This window comes from Elephas maximus, chromosome 9, assembly GCF_024166365.1.
Source record: "Elephas maximus indicus isolate mEleMax1 chromosome 9, mEleMax1 primary haplotype, whole genome shotgun sequence".
NCBI lineage: Eukaryota > Metazoa > Chordata > Mammalia > Proboscidea > Elephantidae > Elephas > Elephas maximus.
Genome location: NC_064827.1, coordinates 101,418,623 through 101,432,845, shown reverse-complemented (window position 1 = coordinate 101,432,845; position 14,223 = coordinate 101,418,623). Strand labels below are relative to the sequence as shown.

Sequence of the window (14,223 nt, the reverse complement as noted above, 5' to 3'; positions counted from 1 at the left end):
CCTTTGGGACACAGCAAAAGCAGCGCTCAGAGGTCAATTTATAGCAGTAAATGCACACATCCAAAAAGAAGAAAGGGCTAAAATCAAAGCATTAACCCTACAACTTGAACAAATAGAAAGAGAGCAGCAAAAGAAGCCCTCAGGCACCAGAAGAAAGCACATAATAAAAATTAGAGCAGAATTAAATGAAATAGAGAATAGAAAAACAATTGAAAGACTTAACAAAACCAAAAGCTGGTTCTTTGAAAAGATCAACAAAATTGATAAACCATTGGCCAAAATGACAAGAGAAAAACAGGAGAGGAAGTAAATAACTCAAATGAGAAATTAGACAATTCCACAACGGACCCAACTGAAATTAAAAGAATACTGTGAAAAATTATACTTTAACAAATTTGAAAACCTAGAGGAAATGGAAAAATGTCTAGAAATACAGTACCTACCTAAACAAACAGAGGTAGAACAACTAAATAAACCTATAACAAAAGATGAGATTGAAAAGGTAATTTAAAAACTTCAACAAAAAAACACTCTGGCCCTGACGGCTTCAATGGAGAATTCTACCAAACTTTCAGAGAGAGTTAACACCACTACTACTAAAGGTATTTCAGAGCATAGAAAAGGATGGAATACTCCCAAATTCATCCTGTGAAGCCAGCATAACCCTGATACCAAAACCAGGCAAAGACACCACAAAAAAAAAGAAAAATACAGACCTATATCCCTCATGAACTTAGATGCAAAAATCCTCAACAAAATTCTAGCCAATAGAATTCAACAACATATCAAATAATTCACCATGACCAAGTGGGATTCATACCAGGTATGCAGGGATGGCTCAACATTAGAAAAATAATCAATGTAATCCACCACATAAATAAAACAAAAGTCAAGAACCACATGATCTTATCAATTGATGCAGAAAAGGCGTTTGACAAAGTTCAACACCTGTTCATGATCAAAGCTACCAGCAAAATAGGAAATAGAAGGGAAATTTCTCAACATAACAAAGGGCATTTATACAAAGCCAACAGCCAACATCATCCTAAATGGAGAGCATCTGAGAGCATTCCCCTTTAGTACGGGAACCAGACAAGAATGCCCTTTATCACCACTCTTATTTAACATTGTGCTGGAGATCCTAACCAGAGCAATTAGGCTAGAAAAAGAAATAAAGGGCACCCAAATTGGTAAGGAAGAAGTAAATGTATCTCTATTTGCAGATAACATGACGTTATACACAGAAAACCCTAAAGAATCCACAAGAAAACTACTGGAACTACTAGAAGAGTTCAGCAAAATATCAGGATACAAGATAAACATACAAAAATCAGTTGGATTCCCTACATCAACAAAGACAACATCTAAGAGGAAATCACCAAATCAATATCATTTACAGTAGCCCCCAAGAAGATAAAATACTTGAGAATAAACCTTACCAGAGACATAAAAGACCTATACAAAGAAAACTACAAGACACTACTGCAAGAAACCAAAAGAGACCTACATAAGTGGAAAAACATACTTTGCTCATGGATAGGAAGACTCAACATTGTGGAAATGTCTATTCTACCCAAAGCAATCTATATATACAATACAATTCTGATCCAAATTCCCACAATATTTTTTAATGAGATGGAGAAACAAATCACCAACTTCATATGGAAAGAGAAGAGGGCCCAGATAAGTAAAGCATTACTGAAGAAGAAGAACAAAGTATGAGGTCTCATACTACCTGATTTTAGAATATATTATACCACCACAGTAGTCAAAACAGCCTGGTACTGGTACAACAACAGATACATAGACCACCGGAACAGAATTGAGAATCCAGACATAAATCCATCCACTCATGAGCAGCTAATATTTGACAAAGGCCCAAAGCCCATTAAAAATTAAATGGGGAAAAGACAGCCTCTTTAACAAATGGTGCTGGCATAACTGGATATCCATCTGCAAAAAGTGAAACAAGACCCATACCTCACATCATGCACAAAAAAACTAACTCAAACTGGATCAAAGACCTAAATATAAAATCTAAAACAATAAAGACCACAGAGGAAAAACTAGGGACAATGCTAGGAACCCTAATACCTGGCATAAACACTATACAAAACATTACTAACAATGCACAAATGCCAGAAGAGAAACTAAATAACCAGGTGCTCCTAAAAATCAACCACTTCTGCTCATCCAAAGACTTCACCAAAAGACTAAAAAGACAACCTACAGACTGGGAAAAAAATTTTGGCTACAACAAATCCAATCAGCATCTAGTCTCTAAAATCTACAAGATACTGCAAAGCCTCAACAACGAAAAAGAGAAACAAGTTAATTAAAAAATGGACAAAGAAAATGAACAGACACTTCACCAAAGAAGACATTCAGGTGGCTGACATATACTTGAGGAAATGCTCACGATCATTAGCCATTCGAGAAATGCAAACCAAAACTACAATGGGATACCATCTCGCCCCAACAAGGCTAGCATTAATCCAAAAAACACAAAATAATAAATACTGGAGAGGTTGTAGAGAGACTGGGACACTTATACACTGTTGGTGGGAATATGAAATTGTACAACCACTTTGGAAATCAATTTGGCACTTCCTTACAAAGATAAAAATAGAACTACCATATGATCCAGCAAACCCACTCCTTGGAATATATCCTAGAGAAATAAGAGCCCTCACACAAATAGATATACGCACACCCATGTTCATTGCAGCACTGTTTACATAGCAAAAAGATGGAAACAGCCTAGGTGCCCAACAACAGATGAATGGATAAACAAATTATGGTATATTCACACAATGGAATACTACGCAATGATAAAGAACAAAGATGAATCCATGAAACACCTCATAACATGGAGGAATCTGGAAGGCATTATGCTGAGTGAAATTAATCAGTTGTAAAAAGACAAATATTCTATGAGACCACTATTATAAGAACTCGAGAAAAGGTTTAAACACAGAAGGAAACATTCTTTGATGGTTACAAGGGTGGGAAGGGAGGGAGGGGGGTATTCACTAACTAGATGGTAGACAAGAATTATTTTAGGTGAAGGGAACGACGCACAATACAGGGGAAGTCAGCACAACTGGACTAAACCAAAAGCTAAGAAGTTTCCTGAATATGACCAAACACTTCAAAGGACAGAGTGGCAGGGGCAGGGGTCTGGTGACCAGGGTTTCAGGAGACATCCAGGTCAATTGGCATAACAAAGTTTATTAAGAAAATGTTCTGAATCCCACTTTGGTTAGTGGCATCTGGGGTCTTTAAAGCTAGCAAGTGGCCATCTAAGATGCATCAACTGGTCCCACCTGGAGCAAAGGAGAATGAAGAACACCAAAGACACAAGGAAAATATGAGCCCAAGAGACAGAAAGGGCCACATAAACCAAAGACTTCATCAGCCTAAGACCAAAAGAACGAGATGGTGCCCAGCTATCACCAATGACAGTCCTGACAGGGAACGGAACATAGGCCCTGATGGAGCAGGAGAAAAGTGGGGTGCAGAACTCAAATTCTAGTAATAAGACCAGACTTAATAGTCTAACTGAGACTGGAGGAACCCCAGAAGTCATGGCCCCTGGACTCTCCGTTAATCCAGAACTAAAACCATTCCCAAAGCCAACTCTTCAAAGATTAGACTGAACTGTAAGACTTAAAATGATACCGGTGAGGAGTGTGCTTCTTAGCTCAAGTAGTTACATGAGACTAAGTGGGCAGCTCCTGTCCAGAGGCAAGATGAAAAGGCAGAGGGGGACAGGAGCTGGTAGAATGGACACAGGGAATACAGGGTGGAGAGGATGAGTGTGCTGTCACATTATAGGGTGAGCAACTAGGGTCACAAAACAATGTGTGCATAAATTTTTGTATGAGAAACTGACTTGAATTGTAAACTTTTACTTAAAGCACAATAAAATTTTCTTTTTCATTTCAACAGATTTTTTGTTCTCTGCTAAGATGTTTTTTGTTCAGAAATTTAGACTCCTGCTGCACAAGAAGCCTTTGACTTTTGAGAAGTCAAACAATGATGATGCTTACCTGATTTGAAGCTGAAAATGAAGTTTCTTTTCCATTTCAAATGAGGCCAAGTTTTCTCAGCCTACAACATCACAATTCCCAGAACTGACCACCTGAACCTCGTAAACAACTTCCCATCACACCCTTCCTTGGCTTGCCCTTTCTTTGCTCTGCTTCCCTGTGGCCCTGGATCCTGGTCTTCCGTTTTTTCCTAATGAAGCAGCTGTGCTGGGGTGTAGCTTAAAGGAGTCACTCTTGCAAGTTTTCACTATTTCACTATCTCAAATTCATTATTACACTTCACTGAGAAGTGCAATTCCTTTGTTCACTTTTTAAAACCGCTAAGTGTGCCGATGGGCAAAGTAAAAATTAGTAAAATTTCCCAGTACCTCACATTAGTTCTTCGTTAATCTATGCTTAGAAAAAATAAAGAACCATAAACTTGCATACAAGCACCCCCAAAGGTTACATCCTAGGGCAGTTGCAGAGCAGAGGGACTGATAACCGTATGAATCAGATGCAAAGATTACAAAAAGTTCAAAATTAATAATTTTCTATTTGGGAGGAAGACTGATGTCTTTTGAGCATTATGATCACAAAGTGGTACGTTCCTGATTTAATTAATAAGAGTCCAATTATATTTAGATTAGTTATCCTAAAAGCATGAATCAATTTGGCAAGGACGCCTCAATAATAATGCAGTCTTATTATTGCTTGGTACTAAGGCCGTGCCCCATAATCATAATTGGCTTATTGATACAAATACCTCCTCCCTTTGGTTAATTTAAAAAGAATATTTCCTAAGTACTTTCGGCTGATGGGATGGCAACTAATTTTTAGACTAAAAGTTGAAGTGGATTGATTAGAAGCAATTTTTTCTGTTCTGCACAATAAAAAGATGAACTCTGTGGTTCACTGAGCCAATTTGCAGAGCAACCTCTCGTCTCTAATTGCTGCCAGGCTAATGTAGTAGAAGTCGAGTCCTAGGAAGTAGAGAAATCCATTTACCCGGCCATGACATTTAAACAGAAAGCACAAGTAGTGGATTTTTCCATTACTCTTCATTTCAGCCCCGCTACATTCCACCTGTGACCCTTCCGTGATGAAAGCAGTGCGCTTCATACAATTTGGTAACTCTAATAAAGGCCCACTTCAAAATGTTTGAGAGTAGACTAAAAACATTTTTTTAGAAGAGCGTAATTAAGTTCATAACCAATCTCACTAATTCCTGGTAATGTACTGGAAAACTGAATTATTTGATAAACACCCTAATAAATGCACATCTTCCCAGAGTTGGAAAAAATAGCGTTCTTCCTCTATCACAAATAACACAGTGCTTGTCACCAATAGTCCTAGCTTTGCACAGGGCTTTTAATTCGTCCAGACTTTTCAACAACGAGAAGCAGGCAGGTTCTCTGGAAACAGCAGGGGCTCCTTTATTGGATATCTTACCAAAAAGAAATGGGAAAGCATCTTCAAGCAGAATCCATTTGAAAACATGGAACAAAAAAGAAAAGAAATTCCATACTGTTATTTCTTTGACAGCTCTCCTAAAACATTTTTGTCTCAGCCAGAGTTTTCCCAGGTAAATTATCATCAGACTGGTACAGAAAAGCTCCTGGGAATGTATCTTCCTGGGGTACGATCCCTATCTTCCCAGTGTCTGGCATATTGCTGTTGTTGTTAGCTGCCAAGGAGGTGGGCCCAGACTCATGGCAACCCCATGCACAAGAGAACAAAATGCTGACCATTCCTGCACTACCCTCCTAATCGGTTATGGATCAGACCTTTGTGATCCATAGGATTTTTACTGGCTGATTTTTGGAAATAGATCGCCAGGTCTTTCTTCCTAGTCTTCCTTAGTCTGGAAGCTCCCTAAAACTTGTTCAGCATCATAACCACATGCAAGCCTCCACTGACAGATGGGTGGTAGCTGCGCATGAGGTACATTGGCTGGGAATAGAACCCAGGTCTCTGCATAGAAGGGGAGAATTCTACCACTGAACCACAAACGTTACCTCTTGGAATACAGTAGGTGACTCATAAATGTTTGTTGAATGAATGATGAATGTTTGTAGGGTCCTTGGACTTTGGCAATGGGAAGAAGATCAAAGCAGTATTTTTTAATGAAGCCAAGTAAGTCGGTTTTATTTTGTTTTTTCCCCCAGAGGAGTTGCTCTTGGCCTCTAAAAAAGTAATAATGAAAGAGAATTTAGGATGTTTTACCTCCAATTGAAATTGCCTCAGTAATTCATCAACACCTCACTTGAAGTCGAAGCATTCTCTTCAGGGTTGAATTCAGAAGCAGATTCCACAAAAAGTCAATCTCAAATGCATCATCTTGTTCAGCTTCAAACAACTCTGTACAATATCACAAAAACAGAAGAAAGTCCTTGGAGGGTTCATTATTTGAAAGTTAAATGGTTTACCCTTTTATTTTCGTTGTTTTCTTAAATTGCTTTGCTAAAAGACTTCTCTGTCACAGTTCTTCTTAGTGTAATTGTAATAGCTTAGATATTAAAACCATCAAGTTGGAGGTTCGAGAGAAAAATGCCAACCTTGTCTTTTAATGACAGCAGCCCAAGCAAAGACACTTTAAATACAGTCAACAATATTCTTGGTGGTTTAACAAGTGTGTTTAAAAAGCAATTTGGCATGCCAGTCTTGGGCTGAAAACGGGTTTTAAATAAGTAACTCAACACAAGCGTTAAGTCTCTGCTTCACACAGCAGTGATTTGAGCTGACTTGATTTAGGTCGTAGGCATCATTTTTGCAAAGTAATTTCCACAGGGTGGGAGAGTGTGTGCTTATGAAGATTTGTGTTACTGGAGGTTTGTTTTTTGTTTTTTTTAAATCCCATTAAAAAACAAAACTGCATATGACTCCAGTGGTTCTGAGTAACTGTTAAGAACTTCACCACTGTAGGAAGCACTGAAGTTAGATGCTCTAAACTAAAACTTGGTATTTATTGATTTTTTTCACTGACTGCATTAAGATACAGAGGATTGAAGAGGGATGGGGCAGCAGGATGGATAAATACATGTAGGTAAAGAACTTGCATTCTGGAATTTTCCTCTGAGATTGTGCATTGAAATTAAGATTGCTCCAAAGGTCACAGATGAGGTCAAACACAAGTGAGTTCTCAGCAAAAAATAACTGTGATTGGAGAGGGTGAGTGGCAGCTAAGTCCAGAGTGTGAAGTGGAGGGACAATGACAAGGTGGCTACCACCTGGACAGCAGAGCCTCTGCTGTAGGGTGGATTGTAAGGACCACAGAGTGGGACTTCCCACCTGGAGGCTGAGGCGCAGACCATGGCTGACTGAAAGCCTATGTTTGAGGGATCCTTTAACAGGAGCTAATACAAGGCAAGGAATGCCAGGGCCAATGGGAAGGTGTCACTCTGGTGAGGTGTTCCACAGCCAGGTCCTTTCATCAAGTCAAGTTCATGTGGATATAAAGATTTTGTACTTGTCTGGAAAACCAGTGTGGTCTGGGAAATCATCTAAGGCTTGAGGGTTCATTTGTTTTCTCCAAACTGTCCCAGTAAGATGAATACATCCTCCTCCTCAAGCAGGATAACTTGACACCATTAACAAGACCAGATTTTTTCACACACAACTTAGACAACGATTCTGGCTCTGGGATCCACATTTTAAAAGTCCAGCTGTTTTTCTAGAAAGAAGTCATAGCTACATAGCTTATCTTCATCAACAAAATCAAAAGCAGTAGAGTGAAGGTGTTGGAAATGCAGGTATCAGGGCCAACCAAGTGATGCTTCTGCCACATACGAGCTGTGTGACTTTGGGCAGGGTAATCAACCTCTCTGAGCCTCATCTGCAAAATGGAAACAGCAAGTTACTTCTATCTTATGGGTATGATGTGAGGATTAAATGAGATAAACCATGGCAAGTACTGAGTACAGTACTTGATACATGGTGGATCCCATGGATCCAAGAATGATTATTGTTGTTACCAGACAGCAAAATGCTTCTCTGGGCAAGAAGCTGGAATCCTCCTTTTGGGCCTCAAAGGGCATTATGCTCTCAGTTTGCAACCACAGCTATTGTTTAACTTCAAAATCTTCTTAGGAATGTAAACCAAAACCAAACTCATTGCCGTGGAGTCAATCCTGACTGATAGCAAACCTGTAAGACAGAGTAGAACTGCCCATATGGTTTCCAAGTCTGTAAATCTTTATGGAACCAAACTTTCACATCTTTCTCCCACAGAGCGGCTCATGGGTTTGAACTGCTGGCAGAAAATGCTAAATCACTGCGCCACCAAGGCTCCTTTTAGGACTATAACAAGGTATAAATAAATAACTGACTAAACTTGAGTCTCCCGTTCTGGAAATTTTTATTTCCCTTTGGCTTCTGTCTGCCTCCCAATTGTTTCTAGATTGCCTCTTCTTAGAAGCAGCTTGATGTATATACTTCAGGCAAGTATTTGGTAATACAAGTCTGTGATCTTTAAGGTTGCATATCAACTTGGCTGGGCCATGATTCTCAGTGGTTTGGCAGTTATGATATAGTTTGGCAGTCCTATGATGATATGATCACATCCATGATGAGATTTGATATAATGTGATCACCTCCATGATAGGATCTGCTGTGAGTAGCCAATCAGTTGAAAGGGAGTTTCCTTGGGGGTGTGGCCTGCATCCAATACAAGTGGACTTTCTGGCTTCCGCTCGCTCCGGATTCTGCACCTGGCTCCTGTTCATCTGACCTCCAGTTATTGAGACTTGAGCTAGCAGCTTACCTGCCATGCTGATCTTGGGATTCGTTGGTCATTGCAGCCTATGAGCAAGACCCCTGCTGTCTGATCTGCTGATCTTGGGTTTGCCAAGCTCTGTGGCCATATGAATCAGGAGAAGCCTCCAGCCTGACCCACGCACTTGGGATGTTCCAGCCCCTACAACCTCATGTGCCATTTCCTTGATATAAATCTCTCTGTATATATATATTTATACACTTTACTGATTTTGTTTCTCTACAGAACCCAGCCTAAGACAAAGTCCAAACCAAATGTGATTAGTAAAATGAATGTCTGGGAGAAAAAAATTGTATCGTGCATTCCAATGTCAAATATTTTCAAATTATTCATTTTGTCGGTGCCTCTTACACAGATAGTTAAGAAATAGCTGCATGCTGTAACAGTGTAGACACATTCAGGAATAAAAATGTGTATATTGTCAGTTCGAGGGACACAATATCTACCCCTTGAGGAAAACTTCAGACCCCCTGAAATACTCATAACTACTTTAAACTGGATCATTACCACTGATAAGTCATTAAATCCACCACCCATCTGTCAGTTTGTCATACTGTAGTGGCTTTCATGTTGCTATGATGCTAGAAGCTCTACCACTGGTATTCCAAATGCCAGCAGTGCCACCCATAGTAGACAGGTTTCAGCAGAGCTTCCAAACTATGAGAGACTAGGAAGAAAGGTCTGGTGATCTACTTCCTCAAATTAGCTAGTTAAAACCCTATGGCTCAAACATAATTCAAATTGCATGACAATAGGAGATAAACTAGCTAACTGGGAGTCCTAAACATTAAAGACTAATGCTCATCAAAAGACTTTACCAAGAAAGTAAAAAAAATACATATATAATAATGATATATCTAAAATATATAGAAAACTTCAACAACTCAACAACAAAAAGACAATCCAATCAAAAAATGGACAAAGGACATTGCCTTGGTTATCTAGTGCTGCTATAACAGAAATACCACAATTGGATGGCTTTAACAAAGAGAAATTTATTCTCTCATAGTCTAGGAGGCTAGAAGTCCAAATTCAGGGTGCCAGCTCCAGAGGAAGACTTTCTCTCTCTGTTGGCTCTGGAGGAAGGTCCTTGTCTTCAGTCTCCCCTGTTTGAGGAACTTCTCAGCACAGGGACCCCAGGTCCAAAGGACGTGCTATTCTCCTGGCTCTTGTTTCTTGGGGATATGAGGTCTCAATGTCTCTCTGCTCACTTCTGTCTCTTATATCTCAAAACAGACTGATTTAAGACACAGCCTAATCTTGTAGATTGAGTCCTGCCTCAATAACATAACTGCTGCTAGTTCACCTCATTAACATCATAGAGATAGAATTTACACATAGGAAAATCAAATCAGATCACAAAATGAGGAACAATCGCACAATACTAGAAATCATGGCCTAGCCGTTGATACACATTTTGGGGGGGATACAATTCAATCTGTAACAGACATGAATACACTCTTCACCAAAGAGGACATTCAGGTGGCTAATAAACACATGAAAAGATGCTCATGATCATTAGCCATTAAAAACCAAGCACGTTGTGGTCAAGTCAATTCTTACTCATAGCGACTCTATAGGACAAAGTAAAACTGCCCCATAGGGTTTCCAAGGAGTGGGTAGTGGATTCGACCTGCTGACCTTTTAGTTAGTAGCCGAGGTCTTAACCGCCGCACCACCAGGGCTCCAAATTTAGAGAGATACAAATCAAAACTGTAACAAGATTCCGTCTCACCCCTGCAAAAATGGCACTAATCAAAAAAACACAAAAGAACAAATGCTGGCGAGGTTGTGGAGAGATTGGAACTCTTGTAAACTGCTGGTGGTATTGTAAAATGGTACAACCACTACAGAAAACAGTATGGTGCTTCCTCAAAAAGCTAGAAATAGAATTACCTTATGACCCAGCAATCCCACTTCTAAATATACATCCTAGAAATACAAGAACAGTGACACGAAAAGACACATGCACACCCACGTTCACTGCAGCATTACCATACTTTTTTTTGCAAATAATGTGCCCACATAAATAATGCTCCCACACATATAACACACAGCATAGCTCAGTTACAAAAATAGTGTGGGGGGGGAGTTGTGTGGTTAGCAAAAAACATATATTGCATGTAAAAATATGGTTTTCACAATAGCAAAAAGATGTAAACAACCTAAGTGCCCATCAACAGATGGATGGATAAACAAGTTGTGATACATACACATTGTGGAATACTATCCAACTGTAAAGTAGTTAAGAGCTCGGCTGTAACCAACAGGCTCGCAGCTCAAATCCACCAGCCACTCCTTGGAAACCCTATGGGGCAGTTCTACTCTGCCCTATAGGGTCTCTGTAAGTCAGAGTCAATTTGACGGCAACAGGTTTTGCTTTTTTATAAAGAATAATGAGAAGTCCACAAAACATGTTATAACATGGATGAATCTGGAGGACATTACGCTGAGTGAGATAGCCCAGTCAATCATAAAAAGACAAATATTGTATGGTCTCATATTTATAAAAAGTCAAGAATAGGTATACACACAGAAAGCAACGTTCTTTGATGCTTACCAGGGATGGAAGGGGGAGGGAAAGGGGAATTACTTTCTAGATGGTTAACACTTGTTATTTTTGGTGATGGAAAAGGCAATACCCAATATGGGTGAAGTCTGCACAACTTGGCCAAGGCAAATGAAGACACTAAGAAGTAAACAAGAATAAGGGACAATTCTGGTAAATGCTATAACATATACAATTTTGCAACAACAGTAATAACAACCAAAAAATATGAATGGGATTACACAGATATATATGTATGCATATATGTGTATATGAAGGCATATTTGAGTACATGTGCATGCATGGATAGGTATATATAAGGCACATGTATGTACACGTTTGAGCATGCTGCATATATATTCATATATATAACAAAGTTATGGAGACTTCTTAGACATATCCAAACACCTCAGGGATTGGTTTACTGGGTTAGAAGGCTTAGGACCATAGTCTCATGGGACAATTCAGTCAGTTGGCATAACATAGTTCATAAAGATAATGTTCTACATCCTAGTTTGGTGAGTAGCATCTGGGGTCTTAAAAGCTTGCAAGCAGCCATCTAAGATACAAATATTGGTCTCGAATCAGAAAATAATCCATAGGACTAAAAGCCCACATGAACCATGGCCTCCTGTAGCTTGAGATCAGAACTAGATGGTACCTGACTACCACTACCAACCATTCTGACCAGGGACACAATGAAAGTTCCCAGGTAGAATGGGAGGAAAATGCAGAACAAAACTCAAATTCCTACAGAAGGCCAGACTTACTGGACTGAACCCCTGAGACTATCACCCTAACATACACTTTGAACTTGGAACTGAAGCCACTTCCAGAGATCACCTTTCAGCCAAGTAGTGGATTTGCTTATAAAATAAACATTATCGCCCATGAGTAATGTGCTCCCTTAAACAATCAACTATATGAGACCAAATGGTCAACATTTACCCAAAAGCAAAGATGTGAAGGCAAGGAGGGGCAGGGAAGCTAGATCAATGAAAACAGAAAAAAACAGAATGAAAATAATGAGAATGCTGACAAATTGTAAAAATTGTAACCGTTGTCACAGAACAATTTGTATCAAAGCTGTTAGATGGTAACCTAATTTGCTGTGTAAACTTTCACCTAAAACACAATAAGATATTAAAAAAAAACCCTACAGATCAAAACAGAGTATTGTCCCATATAGTATTGGAAGATGAGCCTCCTAGGTTGGAAGGCACTACATAATAGCAACAATGAACGGAAGCGTGCCAACGATTATGAAGATGGTGCAGGATCAGGCAACGTTTCTTTTTTTTTTTTTTCCTTATTCATTGTTCAGTTATCTCATGCATATGAGGTGATTGAAAATACCATGGCTTGCTGTGAGCGACCATCTAAGATACTCCACTGGTCTCACCCCTTCAGGAGCAAGGGAGAATGAACAAAACTATAGACACAAGGGAAAGATTAGTCCAAAGGACTAATGGACCACAACTACCACAGCCTCCACTAGACTGAGTTCAGTACAACTAGATGGTGTCCGGCTATCACCACTGACTGCTCTGACAGGAATCACAATAGAGGATCTCAGACAAAGCTGGAGAAAAGTGTAGAACAAAATTCTAACTCAGAAAGAAAGACCAGACTTACCTGACAGGGACTGGAGAAACTCTGAGAGTATGGCCCCCAGATACCCTTTAAGCTCAGTAATGAAGTCACCTCTGATTAGCAAAAAAAAAAGATATAAAAATTTTTTAAAAGGAAGAAATCAAACAACATACTGCAGTAGGAAATCTTTGCAAAAGACCTCTTTAAAGGATTAAAAAGCAAAGGTGTCACTTTGAGGACTAAGGTGCACCTGACCCAAGCCACAGTACTTTTTTTTTGTTTTTAGTTGTACTTTAGGCGATGGTTTACAGAACAAACTGGCTTCTCATTAAACAGTTAGTACACATATTGCATTATGATGTTGGTTAGCAACCCCATGACATGTCAACACTCTTCCTTCTCGACCTCGGGTTCCCTATTACCAGCTTTCCTGGCCCCTCTTGCCTTCTAGTCCTCGCCCTGGGCTGGTGTGACCTTTTAGTCTCGTTTTGTTTTATGGGCCACTCTAATCTTTGGCTGCAAGTTGAACATTAGGAGTGACTCCATTACTGAGATAAAAGGGTGTCTGAGGGCCAAACTCTCAGGTTCCTCCAGGCTCTGTCAGGCCAGTAAGTCTGGCCTTTTTTTGTGAGTTAGAATTTTTTTCTACATTTTTCTCCAGCTCTGTCCAAGACCCTCTATGATGATCCCCGTCAGAGCAGTCAATGGTGGTAGCTGGGCACCACCTAGTTGTACTGGACTCAGTCTGGTGAAGGCCATGGTAGATGCAGTCTATTAGTCCTTTGGATTGATTTTTCCCTTCTGTCTTTAGTTTTCTTCATTCCCCCTTGCTCCCGAAGTGGTGAGACCAGTGGAGTATCTTAGATGGCTGCTCACAGGTTTTTAAGCCCCCAGACGATACTCACCAAAGTAGAATGCAGAACATTTTCTTTATAAACAATGTTATGCCAATTGAGCTAGATGTTCCCCAAGACCATCGTTTCCACAGCCCTCAGCCCAGTAATTCAGTCCCTCAGGGAGTATGGATGTATCTACCGAGCTTCCATGACCTTGACTTGGACAAGTTGTGCTGGCTTCCCCAGTATTGTATACTGTCTTACCCTTCACCAAAGTTACCACTTACCTATTGTCCATTTAGTATTTTTCCACACTCACCCCTCCCCTCCCTTGTAACCATCAAAGATTGTTTCTTTTTGTGTGTAGACATTTTCAAGAGTTTTTATAGTAGTAGTCTCATACAATATTTGCCCTTTTGTGATTGAATTATTTCACTCAGC

At 39.7% G+C, this 14,223-nt stretch overlaps 1 protein-coding gene across 9 annotated transcripts in view; it reads right to left on the bottom strand.

Moving 5' to 3' along the window:
• The window catches only part of RMI1 (RecQ mediated genome instability 1), a 160,244-nt gene that overhangs the window by 41,186 nt on the left and 104,835 nt on the right, over positions 1-14,223 (bottom strand). For 5 of the 9 annotated variants that reach the window (XR_007518713.1, XR_007518711.1, XR_007518712.1 and 2 more), the window contains one exon: positions 354-6,392. Coding sequence is in view for 1 of the 9 variants with exons in the window: in XM_049896412.1 (XP_049752369.1) it covers positions 7,705-7,866 (162 nt within the window). In the remaining 8 variants the exon portion in view is untranslated. The other 4 variants (XR_007518710.1, XR_007518716.1, XR_007518714.1 and 1 more) reach the window with 4 other exon arrangements.